Source organism: Lagenorhynchus albirostris, chromosome 11 (assembly GCF_949774975.1).
Source record: "Lagenorhynchus albirostris chromosome 11, mLagAlb1.1, whole genome shotgun sequence".
Taxonomy (NCBI): domain Eukaryota; kingdom Metazoa; phylum Chordata; class Mammalia; order Artiodactyla; family Delphinidae; genus Lagenorhynchus; species Lagenorhynchus albirostris.
This window is the reverse complement of record NC_083105.1, coordinates 6,633,588-6,650,698: the sequence shown is the minus strand read 5'-3', so window position 1 is coordinate 6,650,698 and position 17,111 is coordinate 6,633,588. Positions and strand designations below refer to the sequence as shown.

Genomic DNA, 17,111 nt, shown 5'->3' with positions numbered 1-17,111 from the left:
ACACTGTATGCAGCCTGGCTTTTGTGACAGGCTCCGTCACTTACCACAGTGCTTTCGAGACCGATCCACGTTGTTGCCTGTACCAGTAGTTCACTCCATTTTATTGCTAAGTTGGACACACCACAATTTGTTTACCCTTTCATCCTGTTTAAGGACATTTGGATTGTTTTTGGTTTGGGGCAAATATAAATAAAGAAGATATCAACAATTCCTATAGGTCTTTGTGTGGACATATGTCTTCATTTCTCTTGGGTAAATACCTAGAAGTGGAATTGCTATATGGTAAGTGTATGTCTAACTTTATAAGACAAAGTGGCTGGACCACTTTGTATTCCCATCAGCAGTGTATGAGAGTTTTAATTGCTCTGCATTCTCACTAGCACTTGGTATTATCAGGTTTTAAAAAAAAATTATTTTAGCCATTTAGTATGTAGCAACATCTCATTGTGATTTTAATTGCATTTTCTTAGTGTCTAATGATACTGGGCATCTTTTCTTGTTCCTATTTGCCATCCATGTGTCTTCTTTGGTAGAGTGTGTTCTCTTTTTTAAAATTGAGGTATAATGACTGTTTTGTAAAATGCAAGAAAAATTAATTTCAAATATATGATAAACTGATAATACATTAAAGTCAGGACATACATGGTTAGCTATTTCTGCTCTATCAGTTTTGTAATTAAAAAGCTTCTCTCTTGCTTCTCAAAATACTAGCTTGTTTTGAGATGCCAAATGACAGATAACTTTAGGTAGGAATTGAAAATAAACAAGCTCTCTTCCAATCCTGATTATCAATTGATTTGTTCATAAAATGCCCATTTTAGAAACTAGGTCTGAAGCCATCTATGTTCCTAACTTCCTCTAGATTCAGACTCACCCCCTCAGATACCAAGGTGCTAAAGACAGATGTTCAACATGCAAGTGCCTGGGTGCAAGGGGGGGATACCCCTACTCTCCCCTCAGGAACCCACCTGGCCGAAGGAAGGGTGAGGGGTGGGGCAGGTATACTAGAGGCAACAACCAGACTGAATTTTCAAGGACAAGTGGACGGATTAAAGGTGAGGTGAGGGAAATGATTCCTGGCAGAGACAATGTTGGCAAAATGAAGAAGGTGTGACAGCATGGAGACCTGGCTCCGGGAGAAGTCCACCAGGAAAAGAACGTGGACCACAGAATGCAGGGGGTGACTAGAGACTGAGCTGGGCACTGGGTACAGCAAGTGGTGTGCGAGGTGGGGTCAGTCAGACGGTGAAAAATCTTGAGGGTCAGGCCTTCATCCGAAAGGGTGCTGTGCTCAGGGAACGGTGGGGTTCAGGAAGGTGAAGCCCCTGGAGGGGAGGTATGAGTAGCCTGCTGACTCTGGGGCACAGCAGTGGGGAGGAGAGCAGGAAAGCAGGAAAAAGGAAGTGCGCTGTCCTCCAGGTGGCACATGGGGGCGGCACAGAGGTAGCAGAATCCCAACTTCCAGGCACCTCAGGGTTGCGGGGGGAGGGGGGGTTCCTGCAGGCTGGACCTAGCAGGCGGAGAGAGCGGAGTCCTCCTCCTTTCCAGAGTCCTCCAGAAACCAGTCTCCCGCCTCCCTCCACCCAATCACCAAAAGGCCTGCCTTAGGCTCACCAGGAGCCCGACCGGTCCTGCCGTCCTCCCGGGAATCTGGGTCGCCCTACCCCCTTCTACCCTCAGTGCCCTTCACCTGGGCCCAGAGGCCCCTTGCTGCCTGCCGTCCTCCCGGCTGCCTGTGAGTCTGGCTCTCATCATTCCTCTGGCTTTCCTCTGCCCCAGGCCCTGAGAATCCAGCGTCACACAAGTCTTGGTTTCAGTCAGCTAAGACGAGTCTGGGGCTGGAGTTGCAGACATCCCTGGCAGAAACTGCGTAATCAGGAATCAGAGCAGAGACAGTGGGCTCTGCCTAAAAACCAGCGGGTTTATAATTACAAGGGTGCTGGGAAGGACTGTTCAAACAGGTCGCACCAGTTCCTCATTTATCCTCTGGGTGTAAACAGTCTGGAACTGCCTTTCACAAGGACACTGGAGAATGTTTCCTTCTCCGACTTTACAGCCTACTTACCTTGGCCAACTCCATTCTGTGGAACACAGTGGCCAAAGGCAACAGGAAAGCTGGAGGGTCTCCGCAGGTCAGTGGGACCCCTGGGATCCCAGGTGGATGAGAGGGAGTGCGAATGCGGACGTGCAGCTCCTCCCACCTGTTGGCCCCAGTGCCAGCTCAGTTACCATTACCTGTGTGAACTGCGGGCTCAGGTCAGAGGACCTATAGGGTCATCTCACGTACATCTTCCATGTTATTCCTTTTACCCTTCTCTTTGGTCGGTGACCATCGAGCCCATCTCGCAGACAAATTGCGTGATTACAACCAAAGTCCCAGGGTAACCAGTGGCCCAAGTGAGAAGCGAACCAGGCAGGAACACCCAGAGCTCACGCTCTCCCGCCCTGTGCTGCCTTGGCCCTGAGGCATGAACCTCTTTCCTCCAGTGGCTCATCTCAACATCACAAAGAATCCCTGTGGACTTTGGATGTCCCCAGGAACCCCAGTGAGCTTCTGGCTGTCTCACTGCTGACTTGATGCACAACACAGATGGTGCTCCTAGGCCTGCGGCCCGGACCACCCTGCCCTCCCCCAGCCAGCCCCTCTGCCCATGCCACCCCCAGACGGCCTCACTGCCCACCGTCCTGGGCCTGGGCAGACCAGAGCCCGCAGCACACAGGACACCACCCCCACACGCCTTCCGATGGTGCCGCAGCACCTTTGTCTTTCTTCACCGCTCTTTCTCAACTGCCTTCCACTCACTGCGTCTCGTCAGGCACTCAATAAAAATGTGAAAGGTAAAACCATAAAGCGACTCGAAGAAAATGTCGGCAAATATCTTTGTGACTTAGGGCAGGGCAGGATTCCTTAAACAAAATTTCAAAAGTAAAAGCCATAAGGTTACGCACACACACATCCGTGTGTGTGTGTGTGTGTGTGTGCGCGCGCGTGTGTGCGTGTCCAAATAAATTTTATTACTTCAAAAATTATGGATTTCTCTTCAGAAACCAATATCATGGACAAAGCTAACAGATTCAAATACTGTCTACTAATCTGTCTAAATTGTCCAAATTGACAAGGGACTAAAATCTGGAATATCCCAGGAAATCCTACATATCAACATGAAAGAGACACCCCCGGGGAACACGGGCAAAGGTATGAAGTGGTAACTTCAGAGAGAAGTGGAAGTCCATGGGGCTAAAGGCCTGAGTGAGATGCTCACACTGTGGGACTGCCCATGAGAGCAGCAAGGTAGCTCTTTACCTGTACAGACTGGCACACTGTAGAGAGCGGGAAATGCCAAGTGTGGGGCGGAGCTGGGCACACAGGACCGCTTCTGAATACAATGGCGGAAACCAGTCTGGGGCAAGCCTGTGACAGCCAGGCAGTAATTAAGTCACTAAGCATACACATGCCCTAGGAGGACCCAGCCACATGGCTCCGGAGTTTTATCCCCATAGATATGTTGGCTCAGGTCACAGGGCACGTAGGGGTCGGTCTCCTCCTTGGGGAAAGCATGGGTGAATGTGGGGGGCACCCCAGTGTGGCAGCAAGAAAAAAGTGCAGGACTGTGTAGACACCACAATGGAACAGACCTCACACACAGTGCAGAGAGGAGAAAAAGAAACAGAACGGCAGGGCACAGGATGCCTTGATGCAAATTAAAAATAGCTGCACATGAAGCAAGGGTACAGTTTACAACACATGCTCACAAAAGCCATAATATTAGAAAGGGGGAGGGATTAGGTGCCAAAAGCAGGGAAAGAAATGGAGAAGGAGGTGGTGCTGAACGAGTCCCGTCCTACCTGCCCCAGTTTCAGCTCTCTGCTAAGGCTCAGCTGGTCTTCCCCACAGAGGCTACCCTGACACCGCCTGCCACCCCTGCCGGACCACCAAGGGGGCGGGCCTGGATCGCCTGCACTAGCAGACAGGCGACACCAATTCCCCACCACGGGGTCCTGCTGGCTGGTCCACCTGGGGGCCACGAGGGCCCTTCCAAACACTGTCCCCATGCCCCACAGTCGTAGCTTGTTCCACATGGGTCACAAGTGTGCATGTTAGCCTCCCTGCCCCAGCTGGACTGCAAACCTCTTGGTAACAGGCGCCGCAGAGTTTTTCCATCAGTGGCAGCATCATAATAGAGCACACCTACCCTTTGCCAGGCAGAGTGCTCACAGCTCTACATGCAACCTCATTTAATCCTGTGATGATCCCAGGCAGGAGGATTTTACAGAATAGGAAACAGGTTTGAAGAGGCAAAGTCACCCATAATCATGCAGCCAAAAGGAGGCAGACCCCACCTTCTAGAACCTTCCTCAGGCTGAGAATAGAGAGCATGTAGAATGAAGACTTAACGGGTCCATATCAGGTGATGTGTATGTTTCCAACCAGCCCTGCAGGTTCCAGGAAAGGCCACAGAGTTCAAGACTGTGACGCAGTATATGAACCCCACTCCTGAATCCCCCTGATTCCTCTTGGTGCCGGTGAGGCTCATGCCAGGACCCCCAAACCTGTAAACTACTAAGACCGCTTGACAAACATGACCTTGATTTTACTCTCAGAACGCTCATGCTCTTTAACCTGTGACTCTGAAGTCCCAAGCACCAGAGCTGCTCCCTCTACACCCTGGAGAGGCAGGTCCAAGAGTGAGCCAGCTGTGCCAAGCTGACTGGACAAGAAAGAAAAGCCACTGGTGGTGCCCCTCCAGGCACGTGCACACAGTCAGAGACCAACATTCTGTCCAAAGCTGCTACAGTATGCCCAGAGGCTCCAGGAGCTTCTCAATCAGCCTGAAAGATAAGGATGAAAGACAAGCCTGAAGAGGTGGCCATCAGCCCCTGGCCCTCTCTGATGAGGCCACCTTCCCTCTACCCCTGCTCACGAGGGGAGCAGCAAAGAGCTGGTCCTGCCCTGAAAGAAATGACCAGGTCTCTCTGCCTGCGCTTCTATCCCTTCAGTTGTACGGTGGATTCTGTGAGGATGTATGCACTGGTAAGTTCACAGCATAGGGTGGGTTTCTTCCCAGTCAGATGTGCTCTTAGCCTGGGGCAGCCATCACTTGACAAGACCTGCCATTTCCTTTTTTTTGCGGTACGCGGGCCTCTCACTGTTGTGGCGGAGCACAGGCTCCGGACACGCAGGCTCAGCGGCCATGGCTCACGGGCCCAGCCGCTCCGCGGCATGTGGGATCTTCCTGGACCGGGGCACGAACCCGTGTCCCCTGCATCGGCAGGCAGTCTCTCAACCACTGCACCACCAGGGAAGCCCCAAGACCTGCCATTTCTTCATCTTGTCCCTCCAGACACAAAATGAAGAGAAGGGACAGGATTAGGTGACCTCCAAGAGACCTTCACAATTCCAGGTATCTGGCTGGCTACATGGCTGGCGACCTCCCGAAGCACTCCCAACTCTCAGTTTTTGAGGGTCTGGCAACAGCCTCTTGCCACTCACAAATACGGGGTGAACACCTACTGCGTGCCAAGGACTATGAAAGGGACTAGGGATGCAATGGTGAACAAACTGTCATCATCCCTACCTTTGTGGGACTTCGGTCAAGTAACAGTTACAGACGGTGGCAATTCCTGGAAGGAACACTCCAGGAGATTGGGACTGCCTGGAGGAAACAATGTTTGAGGTAAGAGCCAAGGGACCTCTGGGGCAAGGCCACTTTCTGAAGGCTTGAGGCAGCATGTTGAGGCCCACAGAGCATGAGCTATACGCGATGCCACCCCCTCCATGAAGGTACCCCCTCCCCAGCAGCTCATCCCTCCCTGTTACTTTTGCTGCGATGTCTGCTGTCACATGCAAAATGTGGTAACATACGGGTTTTGAGGGCAAGGACTGTGCCTTTATTCTTCTCCATCCACCATGCCAGGCACACAGAGGGCACCCTGTAATATCTTCTCAATGCCCAAATGATGCTGGGAGCAGAGATTCCGTTCCATGTAGACAGGAGGGGACTGAGAAGTTGCTGAGTGCCCAGCTAGAGGCACAGGCAATGAAGTAAGTCATGATCCTTTATTTATTGAGTTCTTAATCCAATGAGTCCCTTGAGCTCTCCCCACAAAAGCTAAAAAGGATCACCTCTCAGCACATCATCAGATATTAACTCCACAGATGACAAGTGAGCAACTAACACTTTTGCCAAGCACAAACCAGCAGGAGAGCCTCGCAGTTCCTTCATTGCACTTGCACGGCTTTCAGTGAAATTCCAGTTCCCAGTCAGTTTATCTCCACGTCCCGCCATGTCCAGGGAGGCCGAGACGGCTGCAGGACTGGGCCTTTCAGTGCCACTACTTCCCCACCTGCATTCCCTGCAGAGGGCACAGCAGAGGCCATATCCGTACACACCAGCAGGGCCTCCCGTCTCAGGCACCCTTCTTCAATCCATCCCAACCCCTACTCTGAACCTCCCTTTCCAAAAAAGGGGTCACAATCGATCTTAAGGTTGTAAAATCTGTGATGTGCTTGAAAGGACCAAGGAGTAAGGCGTATCCTTGGGGAACCATGAACTCGTTGCCTTGCTCTCCAACTGTGCTCTGGCAGTCCTCGTTTCTACAGGATTCCACTTCCAGTTCTCCAACCTACCTTCCAGCTCACCCACCATCTGGGCTCCCAATTTGTCCTGCACTGGAACAGAAGGTCTAGGATCTCCTCACTTCAGTGCTCCCCTGAACCTGACCTCACCGGGCTCCCCATACTGGAAACAGGGTAATGCAGTTTACCTGGCAGGGCCCCAAGAGCGTTAGACATCAAGGCTCCTTGCTGGCCTGCTGCTGCTGCTGTTTACGTACAGCCTCAGTTTCCAGCCACCTTGAGCCTGACCTGTGTGCTGACCCAAACTAGTCCTGTCACTGCCTCGGGCCTCAGTCCCAACTCCTGGTTTTCAGATCTCATCCCCAACACTTACCAGCCCTATCCCCTGTTCCTGGAATTTGTATTCATCAAGTAGGAGGGTGAAGAAATTGTGGCTCATCACCCTTGCTGTTTGAGAGTTTTAAAGCACAAATCCCAAACTTCAACAATGTTAAAAATAACTGCATTATCAATCTTTAATCTAAATGTTCAAAATGACAAGCTGAAAAATGGATGAAATGCAAAGTGAGAAATTCCAGTTCTCAGATCTAACTCAAAGCAGAACAGATAATAACATACAGAGGAAGGATGTGTTTAAACAAAGTTATTTTAGACCTGAACTCCTCCTCAAGACTGGTCAGCCAGGCTCACCGTGCTCTGCCCTCTCGGCACACGTTGCTCAGATGTCAGGATAAAGGCCCAGCGACGCCTGGGGACTTGTTCCTGAGCACAGCACATGCCCCACCTGTGAGCCACCACCCCGAAGACCCTGCCCTGGAGCGCCCAGTCTCCCCGGCATGAGGGTACGTGCACACACTCATGCTTCAGCCAGGCGTCCGGGAAGCAGCCTGAGCATACGGCTGCCTGGTGACCAGGTCGCTGCCCCCTCTTATTCCCCCTCATGCTCCAGTAGGTGCTGCATGAGTGGCACCTCCTCGCTCTAAGGGCTGCCGCCAACCCTGACGGTGAGATAAGTTCCGGCTCTGTTAAGTAAGGGCTCGCTGAAGACCAAGCCGCTTTTGGCAGAAACTCTAACAGTGAAAGGAGGCAGGGATGGTTAGAGAGGTTTCTGAAATCGGTGAACCCCCCGGGGTAAAAAGCCAAAAGACCTAGTGTGGAAATCATCAGATTGGAAAAGTGGGAATAAATAGCACTTCCTCCAGGGAGCACCCCGCTTCCACCATGTCCACCCCCTCCCCAGCTTGCTGCTTCCACAGCACCCCGTCCCTCCCCCAGCTCCCTGGTTGAACTTCCTGACTCCTGTTAAAAAAGAAAACCCTCCGCCACAGGACACAAGCGCCTCCGCCCCATCGCCATGCCTGGGTCCTCAGCACCAGGCCCACCGTCCACACCCACACATTGGTATAAAGGTGTCTCAGTGCAGCCAGGCTACCACAGGCTAACTGAGCGCCCAAGACTTCTCCAGTTCTAAAAGCATGCATTTCTATTTGTTACTGAGTAGAAATGGAAAACGTTTTCTCCTACAGGGCTTACAAAAGTTACTTTGACATCACTGAAATCAAGAGAGAAAATAAAAATCTATCTTCAGAGAATAAGCTTGACCGCAAAACATCTTGAGTGTTTGAGTCTCTCAAGGCCAGAGCTGAGCAGCTCGCTAGCTGGCATCTAGAACAACGGCATTTAGGCAGGGGAGGGGCAAGCCTGCATGGACCAGGTGAAAGGCCACCTGATTCGCCCGTCTTTGCCTGTCTCCACGGGTGCGGCGCTCACACGTGAAGAGGTGACGCTTTGAGACCACTCGGGCTCGGAGCCATTCGGACCCTGGCGCTGCGGGTGTTATCTATAATTCTCACAACCATCCTGGGAAGTAGGAATTAGCAATGCCATGTTCGCGCCTAGGACAGTGAGCAGGTTACTTCTCTTCCGAGTCCTCAGGGTCACACACTAAGAAACGCTGGCACCAGGCCTGAACCCAGACAGGATGCTACTTCCTCACGCCGAAGCAGAGGCATTTAAGTACGTGGCAGTCACTGCAAAGGAATACCTCTCTACTATAAGGAGCTCCCAGGAAGCTGAGAGCAGAGGCAGGAGAGCAGTTCTAGAGAGCAGGTGCTTGGGCCCAAATCCCAGCTCCACCCACTGCTAGCACCATCAAACCACCCGAGCCTCAGCTGCCCCACCTGTAAAGTGGAGCTCACAATCGCAGAGGCAGTCGAGAGGACTGAGCGCCCCCACGTAAAGCAGAGTAGGTGCCTGGCACAGAGCAAGTGTGCAATAAATGCTAGCCGCTATCACTGGTTTTCATTGCTAAACTTCTTGTTGTGGGTTAACATTCCCACAGAGAGTACCCAGACCATAGCATAGAGCTTATGGGCACACAGCTCCATGACTTGGCAGTGCGTACACACCCATGCATGGGGTACAAGGGGCAGCGAAAGTCACTGCTCTCCTGGAGCCACCGATGACACAGCACAGTCCACGCGCTCAGGAGGGAGGGCCCTCTTCCACATCCTCACAGCATTTGCCAGATGTAAAAGGCACTTTTGTCTGTTTATTAATGCTGCACCTTCAAGGCCTAGAATAGGACCTGGCACATGGTGGGTGCTCTGTAGGTGTTTACTGAAATAATGATTTCTGTTCAGTATTATGGCTATTTGCATACATATTTTAATTCCAAATATTTGTTTGTAAGCTTCTTATGAGCAGGGCATATCTTATTACCCAGCATCAAACCTTATCCTTTCTCTGATTCACTTGTACATTCAATCAACAATCATTTAGTGTGTCAAGCACTGTGCTAAGTATCAGATTCCCAGGGAAGAATCACATCTTTGCCCCTAGGGAGTTCACAGCCTAGAGGGAGAAGCAAACGGTACAGCATGCTAGGCAGGCAGGAAGGCTGCCTAGGCCTGCCAGGGAGGACCAGGGAAGGTTGCCCGGAGGAGGGGCTCCCCGGGAAAGAAATGGAGGTCAGGCTGGAGAAAAGACCACCGCCCTCAGCCCCTACCCTCCCAGGCAGGGAGACAGCTCTTGGTGGATAGGAGCCTGGGGGGCTCTGCTTGACTGGAGCCCAGGGCAGAGCTCCTTAGGAAGGGCCAGGTGTGCAGCAGCTGCCAGCACATGCTCAAGTCTTAGGCATGCTAAAGAGTGCGGTTTTACTTGGAAGGTGATGCAGAAAAGTGAAGCTTCCTACCCGGGGCAGGGAGTTGCACAGGTTTGCTTTTCTGGATGGGCTACCCTGGTTGCAGGGTAGAGAACAGATGGAACATGGCACAGGGGAGGCTAGTGCCCTAATGCTTGGTCATGGTTCAACAAATACTAGTTTTCTTGAAAGAATGAATTAATGGTTCTATTTAGAAACTTTAGTGAAATAAAGGTAAGCCACCAGCCTGCTGGGAGCTATGTCCAAGTGCTGTGGAATAGTGATAAGGCTGACACACGCACAGCAAGGCTGCCATGCAGAGAAGTCCATCCAGATCTGTGTATGTGGGAGGTGGCTGGAGAACACATGGAATGGACAACTGCTGCTGAGAGGCAAGGTGACAGTTATTTTCATACACCTCGTGCTTCCACTCACGGCACCCACCCAACCGCCCATGACTGCCCGCCACTAAAAATGTTGGCTCTGGGGTCCCAAGACTGTGCACTCATTTTGGGACCCCAGGACTTAGCCCAGGGCCTGGATCGTGGCAGGTGCCAAATAAGGCTTTATGGAATCCATGAACAGGGGGCAGCAGCATCTTCTAAATATGTTACGTACAAAATTGGTCTAAAAGGATGGGAAAAGTACGCACCATTTTACACGGATGGCTTTCCAGACAAAATACTGATGCACATGGAGATGTTCTCATTGATGTGCTGTGTCCACAGTGCTTGAGTCTGAGAGGACTCTGCAGGGAGAGCCTTCTCTGAAGGAGACAGCAAATACTAGTCATGTGCCAACTCTTTAGGGCTAACATTCCCAGAACATTTTACAGCAAGATATTTATGTCCTCTTCATCTCCAAAATATCCTTCTCCTCAAAGGCTCCTTGTGCCCACAGAGAGTGCAGTACAGGCCAGCCCCAGTCTGGCTTCAGCCGGGGAGATCTGAGCTCTAATTGCACGTACCACTGACAGCTGAACAGAGCTCCTGCCTCAGGGATGAGGCAGATGCAGGGCCCAGTTCCTGAAATCAGCAGTCTGCCCTCCCAGCCTGGCCTCAGGAGCCCTCAGAGATTCAGGCTGCAGCCCTCAGGCCTGCTGGGGCCAAACCCGCTGTCGTGTTCCCAGAGCCTATGAAGGGCAGAGGGGGGCCAGGCTTCCTAGGAAGCACTGGTAACACTTGAAAAGCACCATGGCCTGCAGCCTAGGCTCTCTCTGTACCCCAGCCCCCAGAGCCAAAGAGGAGACCCAGAAAGAGGGCCTGGAAGTGAAGGACGCGGGGGACACCTGCAGGCTCCCCGCACGAGCCAGGACTTGCCAGAAGCGACCGAGCCACCCATGCCCCACTGGGGAGCCTGTGCGCAGGATGTGCCAGCCTCCAACTTCAGCCAACTGGTGGCTAAAGGAGTCATCCTCTTGGGGAACCACCTCCCCTAGGCCTCAACCTACCTAATCCCACATGACTTCTCACCTCCAAAACAGACCCTTGGCTCCAAAGAGGTCAAGATCCTCAGCCCTCTGCAAGGCCATGCTCATTCCAACCTCCAGACATTGCTCTGGCCTAGAATGCTGTCCCTGCTCCCAACTCATAGCCCAGCCCCACCCATCCCACGTATCTTCTCTGGTGATGCCAGCAGCAGACCCCTCTCCTCTGAACGCCATGACACTGAGAAGCAGAGCTGTGGCTTGGCCTCATTGCCCTCACTCTCCATGGAGGCCACCATCCTTTCTCCTCCCAATACCTTCACTGTGGGAATCAGATATCCACCCCTCTTCTCTTCTGAATCGTTTACTACGGTGTTGGGGATACAGAAAGTGTCCCCTCCAAATGCCCACTAAATACTTCTGGCTGATATTATGTCCCTGTGGGTAATCTCTCCTCCCAAGATCACTACTTGTTCACTCATTCATCTAGCAAACATCTGAGTGCTTAGTAAGTACTGATCCTGCCTATCTTCCATGCTACCTTTCCTGCCCCCCACCCTAGGGGGAGCCCTACCTCCCCCTTGCACCCCAGCAAATTCTACAGCACCTCAAACAGTGATCTGTCTCCTCCCTCTGGGAGCTTACTTCCAAATGTCACAGCCGAAGGCTCCCGGAGGGCAGGGCCATGTCCCTCCTGTGCAAGCACACAGCCAGCATGCAGAAGATGGTTCTGGAATGACCCACTTCAGTTAGCACCTTTTGGTGGGAAGGAGTAAAATTAAGCACAAAAGACTTTTCCACCTCGAGACCGCAAGGCTTTCTTTAGATTGTACAGCTCTGTGGGTCACACCAGTGAGAAGCGGCCTTCCATGGGAAAGAGGGAACTTGCTGGCAGCTTGGAGATGTGCACCTGGCAACGTGCGCCTAAGTCGCTCAGAGACGAGCAGGGCCGGTTCAGCCTGAGCCATCCAGGGCACACCCATCAGAGGAGGAGGGCGGCACTGCTGATTTATATGAGATGAAGAGTAATTTCAGGGACAGCATCACAAGATGAGCAGAGCCTGAAGAATCCTTAGGATTCTTCATACAAGAGATGTTCTTGTCTACTGACATCACAGTTAAGAATTTAACAGGGTGCCTAAGGGTTTACATCAATGACAGGACTTGTTCAAGCTACTTTACTTAATAGATGCTGACAATACACACTGGCAACTTTCACCTACCTTTTTCTTTTTCTTTTTTTTTTGCGGTACACGGGCCTCTCACTGTCGTGGCCCCTCCCGCTGCGGAGTACAGGCTCCGGACGCGCAGGCTCAGCAGCCATGGCTCACGGGCCCAGCCGCTCCGCGGCATGTGGGATCCTACCGGACCGGGGCACGAACCCACGTCCCCTGCATCGGCAGGCAGACTCCCAACCACTGCGCCACCAGGGAAGCCCTTGAGTCCATCTTTTTAAAACTTGGGCTCCTGTGATCACTTGTCTCTGTTAGACTGTAATATCAAATGGAGGGCTTCCCTGGTGGCGCAGTGGTTAAGAATCCGCCTGCCAATGCAGGGGACATGGGTTTGAGCCCTGGTCCAGGAAGATCTCACATGCCGCAGAGCAATTAAGCCCACGCGCCACAGCTACTAAGCCTGCGCTCTAGAGCCTGTGAGCCACAACTACTGAAGCTTGTGCACCTAGAGCCCATGCTCCGCAACAAGAGAAGCCACCACAATGAGAAGCCCGTGCATCGCAACGAAGAGTAGCCCCTGCTCACCGCAACTAGAGAACGCCCGTGCGCACCAATGAAGACCCAAAGCAGCCAAAAATAAATAAAATAAATAAATTTATAATATCAGATGGTATTTGATGTCAGACAAAATTATACACCTAATTAATCTAAGTTCATAGAACTAATGTGTTTTAGTTTCCAGCAAACCCAGGGCCTCACCCTCATCTTTTGCAGCACTTGAGCTTTTTGTAACAGGAAAGCACCCACATGGCGCCGATGTCTCTATTCTTATTTCATCCTGGCAACCTCCCTCGAAGACCAGTATCATTTTCCCTCTTAGAGATGAAAACCCTGAAGCTCAGATTAGTCAAGCGACTTGCCCAAGGTCACACAGACAGCTAGTAATGGCACAGCTCGGATCAGAACCCAGATCTTTCCAACTACAGAGCCAGTGCTCTTTCCACTAAGCCCACAGCTGCGGAGAAGGTTCCGGGGGTTTTGCCATATGAACGAAGTTTTATCAAACATGGACTTTGCTTTAACCAGCAGGCAGGAAGTAAGTGGGGTTCAGGAAGAGTAACCTCCAAAAAAAAAACCATACACACCACAAAATAATCTGATTAGGAAAGGAATTCCTCATGGGCACAGACTAACAAGAAGATGCTCCAGCAAGCTCAAGGGTAGTGTGTTCAGTCCTCTGGCCACCTGCCTGTACTGTCCAACATGATGTCACATCACCGCCGTCCATTTTTCCATACAAAACTCAAAAGTAATGCCGCTTCTCAGGCCAAGCCCGGTAATTAGTGTACGTCACACCAAGTCATATCAAGGCTAAACGTGGAAAGGAAGCTCTGAGAATGGACAAATTGACAAGACCTTAATTAACACCTCTAACCTCTCTCATTAATCCAACTCTCCTAACAAGGTAAGTTTACCACCTTCACTGAGAGCTAAGCCATACCTGCTGCCACCTAGATCTGACCACAAATGCCTGGCTGGTTTCGGGGTATGTTCATCTCATCCCCCAAATCCCAGCCACAAAAGAGGGAGGGGGTGTCAGACACGATTGGCTTGGTCTCTGTATTCATCCAGAAGAAATCATGGGCATTACCTCCCAGAAGCTGTCGCTGGACACTTCGACTCCAACGGAATCATCATAAGTGACAGACATCTCTTCAAAGGGTGAGGGAGCAGCAGGGAATGCTTAAATTCAGAGGTCAGCTTCAGATGCTCAAAATCCGTAGACAAACCTATAAAAGAAAAACATATCATTGTGGTTTTAAATTCCCAAGGTAAAAAAGCAAGCCACCTCCATTTCACAACTTCCATTTCCATTACTGCCTTCAGTACAGAGCAGTCTAAAATGTCTCCTTTTGGTGGGAGAAAGTCAATAAACTCTAAACTTGGCACTGACATACATGTGTGTGTTATATGCATGTGTGTGTGTATTTCACAGTAACAAGTAAACCTTTCAACATCTTAACTGAGGAGCTCAAAGAGCTTTCTGCAAACAGTCCCTGTGCTTAAATCAACAGACTGATAACCTTAATTGGCCTCATCCCTTGGAGAAGGGGACAGAGAACATGTGAGGAGAACACGCCAAAGCAGAGTCCCTGCATCTCGGGGCTCACTCTGTTCCAGCCTGTCCTACCCATCCGACAGGACTAGGACCTGGGGTAAAATGTGAGTGGAAATAACCCACCTTCGACACCTGACTCCACTCTCCACAGAGTTTCCACCAGGCTTTGCTTGTGTTGGGTGCTGTCTCCCCCTTTCCATGACTGGCTCATTTCAGCCACTGATGCCCCAATTCAGACCAGTTTATTCTGACACAGTCTGTGTGAGGGTCAGTTAGAAAGAGTAAAGTTCTAAATCCAAGCAAGGGTAACAGGGTGATTATTTCCCTTGCCAGAGGGAAGAAGTTGAAGGACCCCCCGCTATATTCACAAGCACAAATCACGTTGATGGAATGACCCGTCCACAACCAGATGAGATTCCCTGACTTCCTGGTGAAAAAGTGATTCCACCCTCCCTTATATATCACCCTGCATTCAGACCACACAGCCAGAGATCTGAAACTTTCCTAACTGCCGCAGTCAGGAGTCCAAAGCCTCAGCTTAGCCAGAGGAGGGAGAAGGTAGGGCAGGGTAGGCAGAGTGATCTACATTGTTACACTTACAAGGTGCAAGACTTTGCTTTGTTCTAGGTACTTTCCCACATGTTATCCTACTTAATCCTCGTGATTCCCTGTGAGACAGTCTAGAAGCAGAGTAAGGAATACCAGCTGCCTGGGCTCTAATCCCAGACCCATTACTCACTAGCTGGGCAACAGTGGGCAAGGTGCCTAACCTCTCCGTGCCTCAGTGGCCTTATCTGTAAAAGAGACAATACTGCAAGGAATTACTGTGAGGGTAAAAATGCAGCAGGACATACAGGGGTGAACAGTACGTGGTCTCCAGTAAGTGCTATGTAGTAAATGATAATGTAATTATTATTAGATAGTAATTATTATCACTATCATTACTTTTATCTCTACTTTACAGCTCAGAAAACTGATGCTAAGGGAGGCTAAGTAACTTGTCCACGGTCACCCAAGCAACGAATGGTGGAGACCAGGAGGACACCAACTGTGCCTGTTTGTTAAGGTGATGTTCTCTCTATCATACCAAGATGTTTTCTAAAAATGGTCTCAAATTTAAATAAATCAGGTATCTTACAACCTAAGATCTAATTGCTAATTAAAAGGTTTAATCTGATGTATTTCACAGCTTCCAAACTTGAATACAGCTCTGTACGGACAATAAATTTGAAGTAAAGAGCAAATTATGGTACCTCGAAGCCAAATACTCCAAATGCACGCACTCTGTAACCAGGCAGAGTCGCATGGGTGCCACACACGCACTATTGCAGACAGCATGCTGGCAGGATCTCTGCTCCATAATCACAGAGGCAGCGTGTCCTTTTCATCCCTGGGATATAAATAAAGGCCAGACAGGCTTCTCTGGCCTGGGCCCTGGTGCTACGTTTCACAGCATTCCCTTCCTGTGGAATCCGATGCTCTTAGCCAGGGCCCTCCTAGAAGCACCTCAGTCCATGATTGCAGCAGCAGAAAGTTTTCTACCCAGAGCAGCTGGTCTCTGCTCCAGGCTCCTCAGGGAATATCTGGGCTTTCGGCTCAGGCTAGTCTCAAAGTGGCCAAATCAAGCCACTGGCTGGGCTGCCTGGCCAGCTCCGGGGAGCAGCTGCAGGGGACAGGTGCAGGGAGATCGGGGGCCTGCTCTGGGCAGAGAAGCAGCTTGACACCTGAAAAGCTCATTTTCAGGAATTCATTTTCTGCCTGCGTTCAGCCCTGGTTTAGACACTAACAGAAGATGAGTTCTGCACAAGATTTATTAAGAGCCTACTAAGTGCCAGGAGCCAAGAAGAGGTTGCCACCAGGCTAAGCACGAAAAGACACAGACTTCTAGGAGCAAGAAACTGAATCACCGGGTACGGATGCCCTGCCCAGTAACAAAACCAAGAAACATCAGACCTGCAGAGGGCACTGGAGATGAGGCATGTGTACACCTGACCAGTGGAAACAAGGAAAGTCCATCTTTCTTTGCCCAAGTCACAGAGTGGCAACTTGGTAATTTTCCCTGTCAGTCCAGGACCTGTTTCTCACCAAAGCACTGTGCTCAGCGACTGCGACATTCCCAAGATCAAGGCCAAGCTGACCCCACCGGCACCCCACGTAGCCACAGCCCAACGTGCAATGACTGCAGTCAGCTCACCTATCTGTGTGTGTGTTGTTTAGAGTTGCTTCTAATGCAGAACCAGCTCCCCCGCACAGATTCTCAGCTCTTGTTGCCCATCTCCCCACTTACACATTCTCCAAGCTTATATATGGATGTCATTAAGTAAATGCCATAATCTAAGTAAAACAAAATCAGGAAGGCCAATCTCTTTCTGTAAAACTGTGCAAGGCCTTCCATTTATATTAATAACTGACTTTTGGAAGCTCCGTGCCACCACTTCACTTCTGACTTGTAATAATTCAGAATTGATGACACTTTCCTTCTGAAGCCTCAAAGCAGATCTGTTTAGTCTCCTCTAAGAGGTCAGAAGTCAGCAAAGACATTCAAAGTCCTAGAGAGGAAACCGAGGCAAGGCATAAAAAAAACCCAAGTAGACAAAGAAAGTAAGAGGAAGAACTGAAGATCTCCTGCCCAAAGAGTTAGTGAGATAATGTAGATGAAAGCCTAGGATGGT

General features: G+C 50.6%; 1 protein-coding gene across 4 annotated transcripts in view; it reads right to left on the bottom strand.

The window, feature by feature from the left end:
* Positions 1-17,111, bottom strand: part of PACSIN2 (protein kinase C and casein kinase substrate in neurons 2) — a 139,727-nt gene that overhangs the window by 26,340 nt on the left and 96,276 nt on the right. For all 4 annotated transcript variants that reach the window (XM_060164914.1, XM_060164913.1, XM_060164916.1 and 1 more), the window contains exon 2: positions 13,972-14,110. In XM_060164914.1, the coding sequence (XP_060020897.1) occupies positions 13,972-14,031 (60 nt within the window). In that variant the 5' untranslated portion in view covers positions 14,032-14,110. The remainder of the gene's footprint in view (positions 1-13,971; positions 14,111-17,111) is intronic.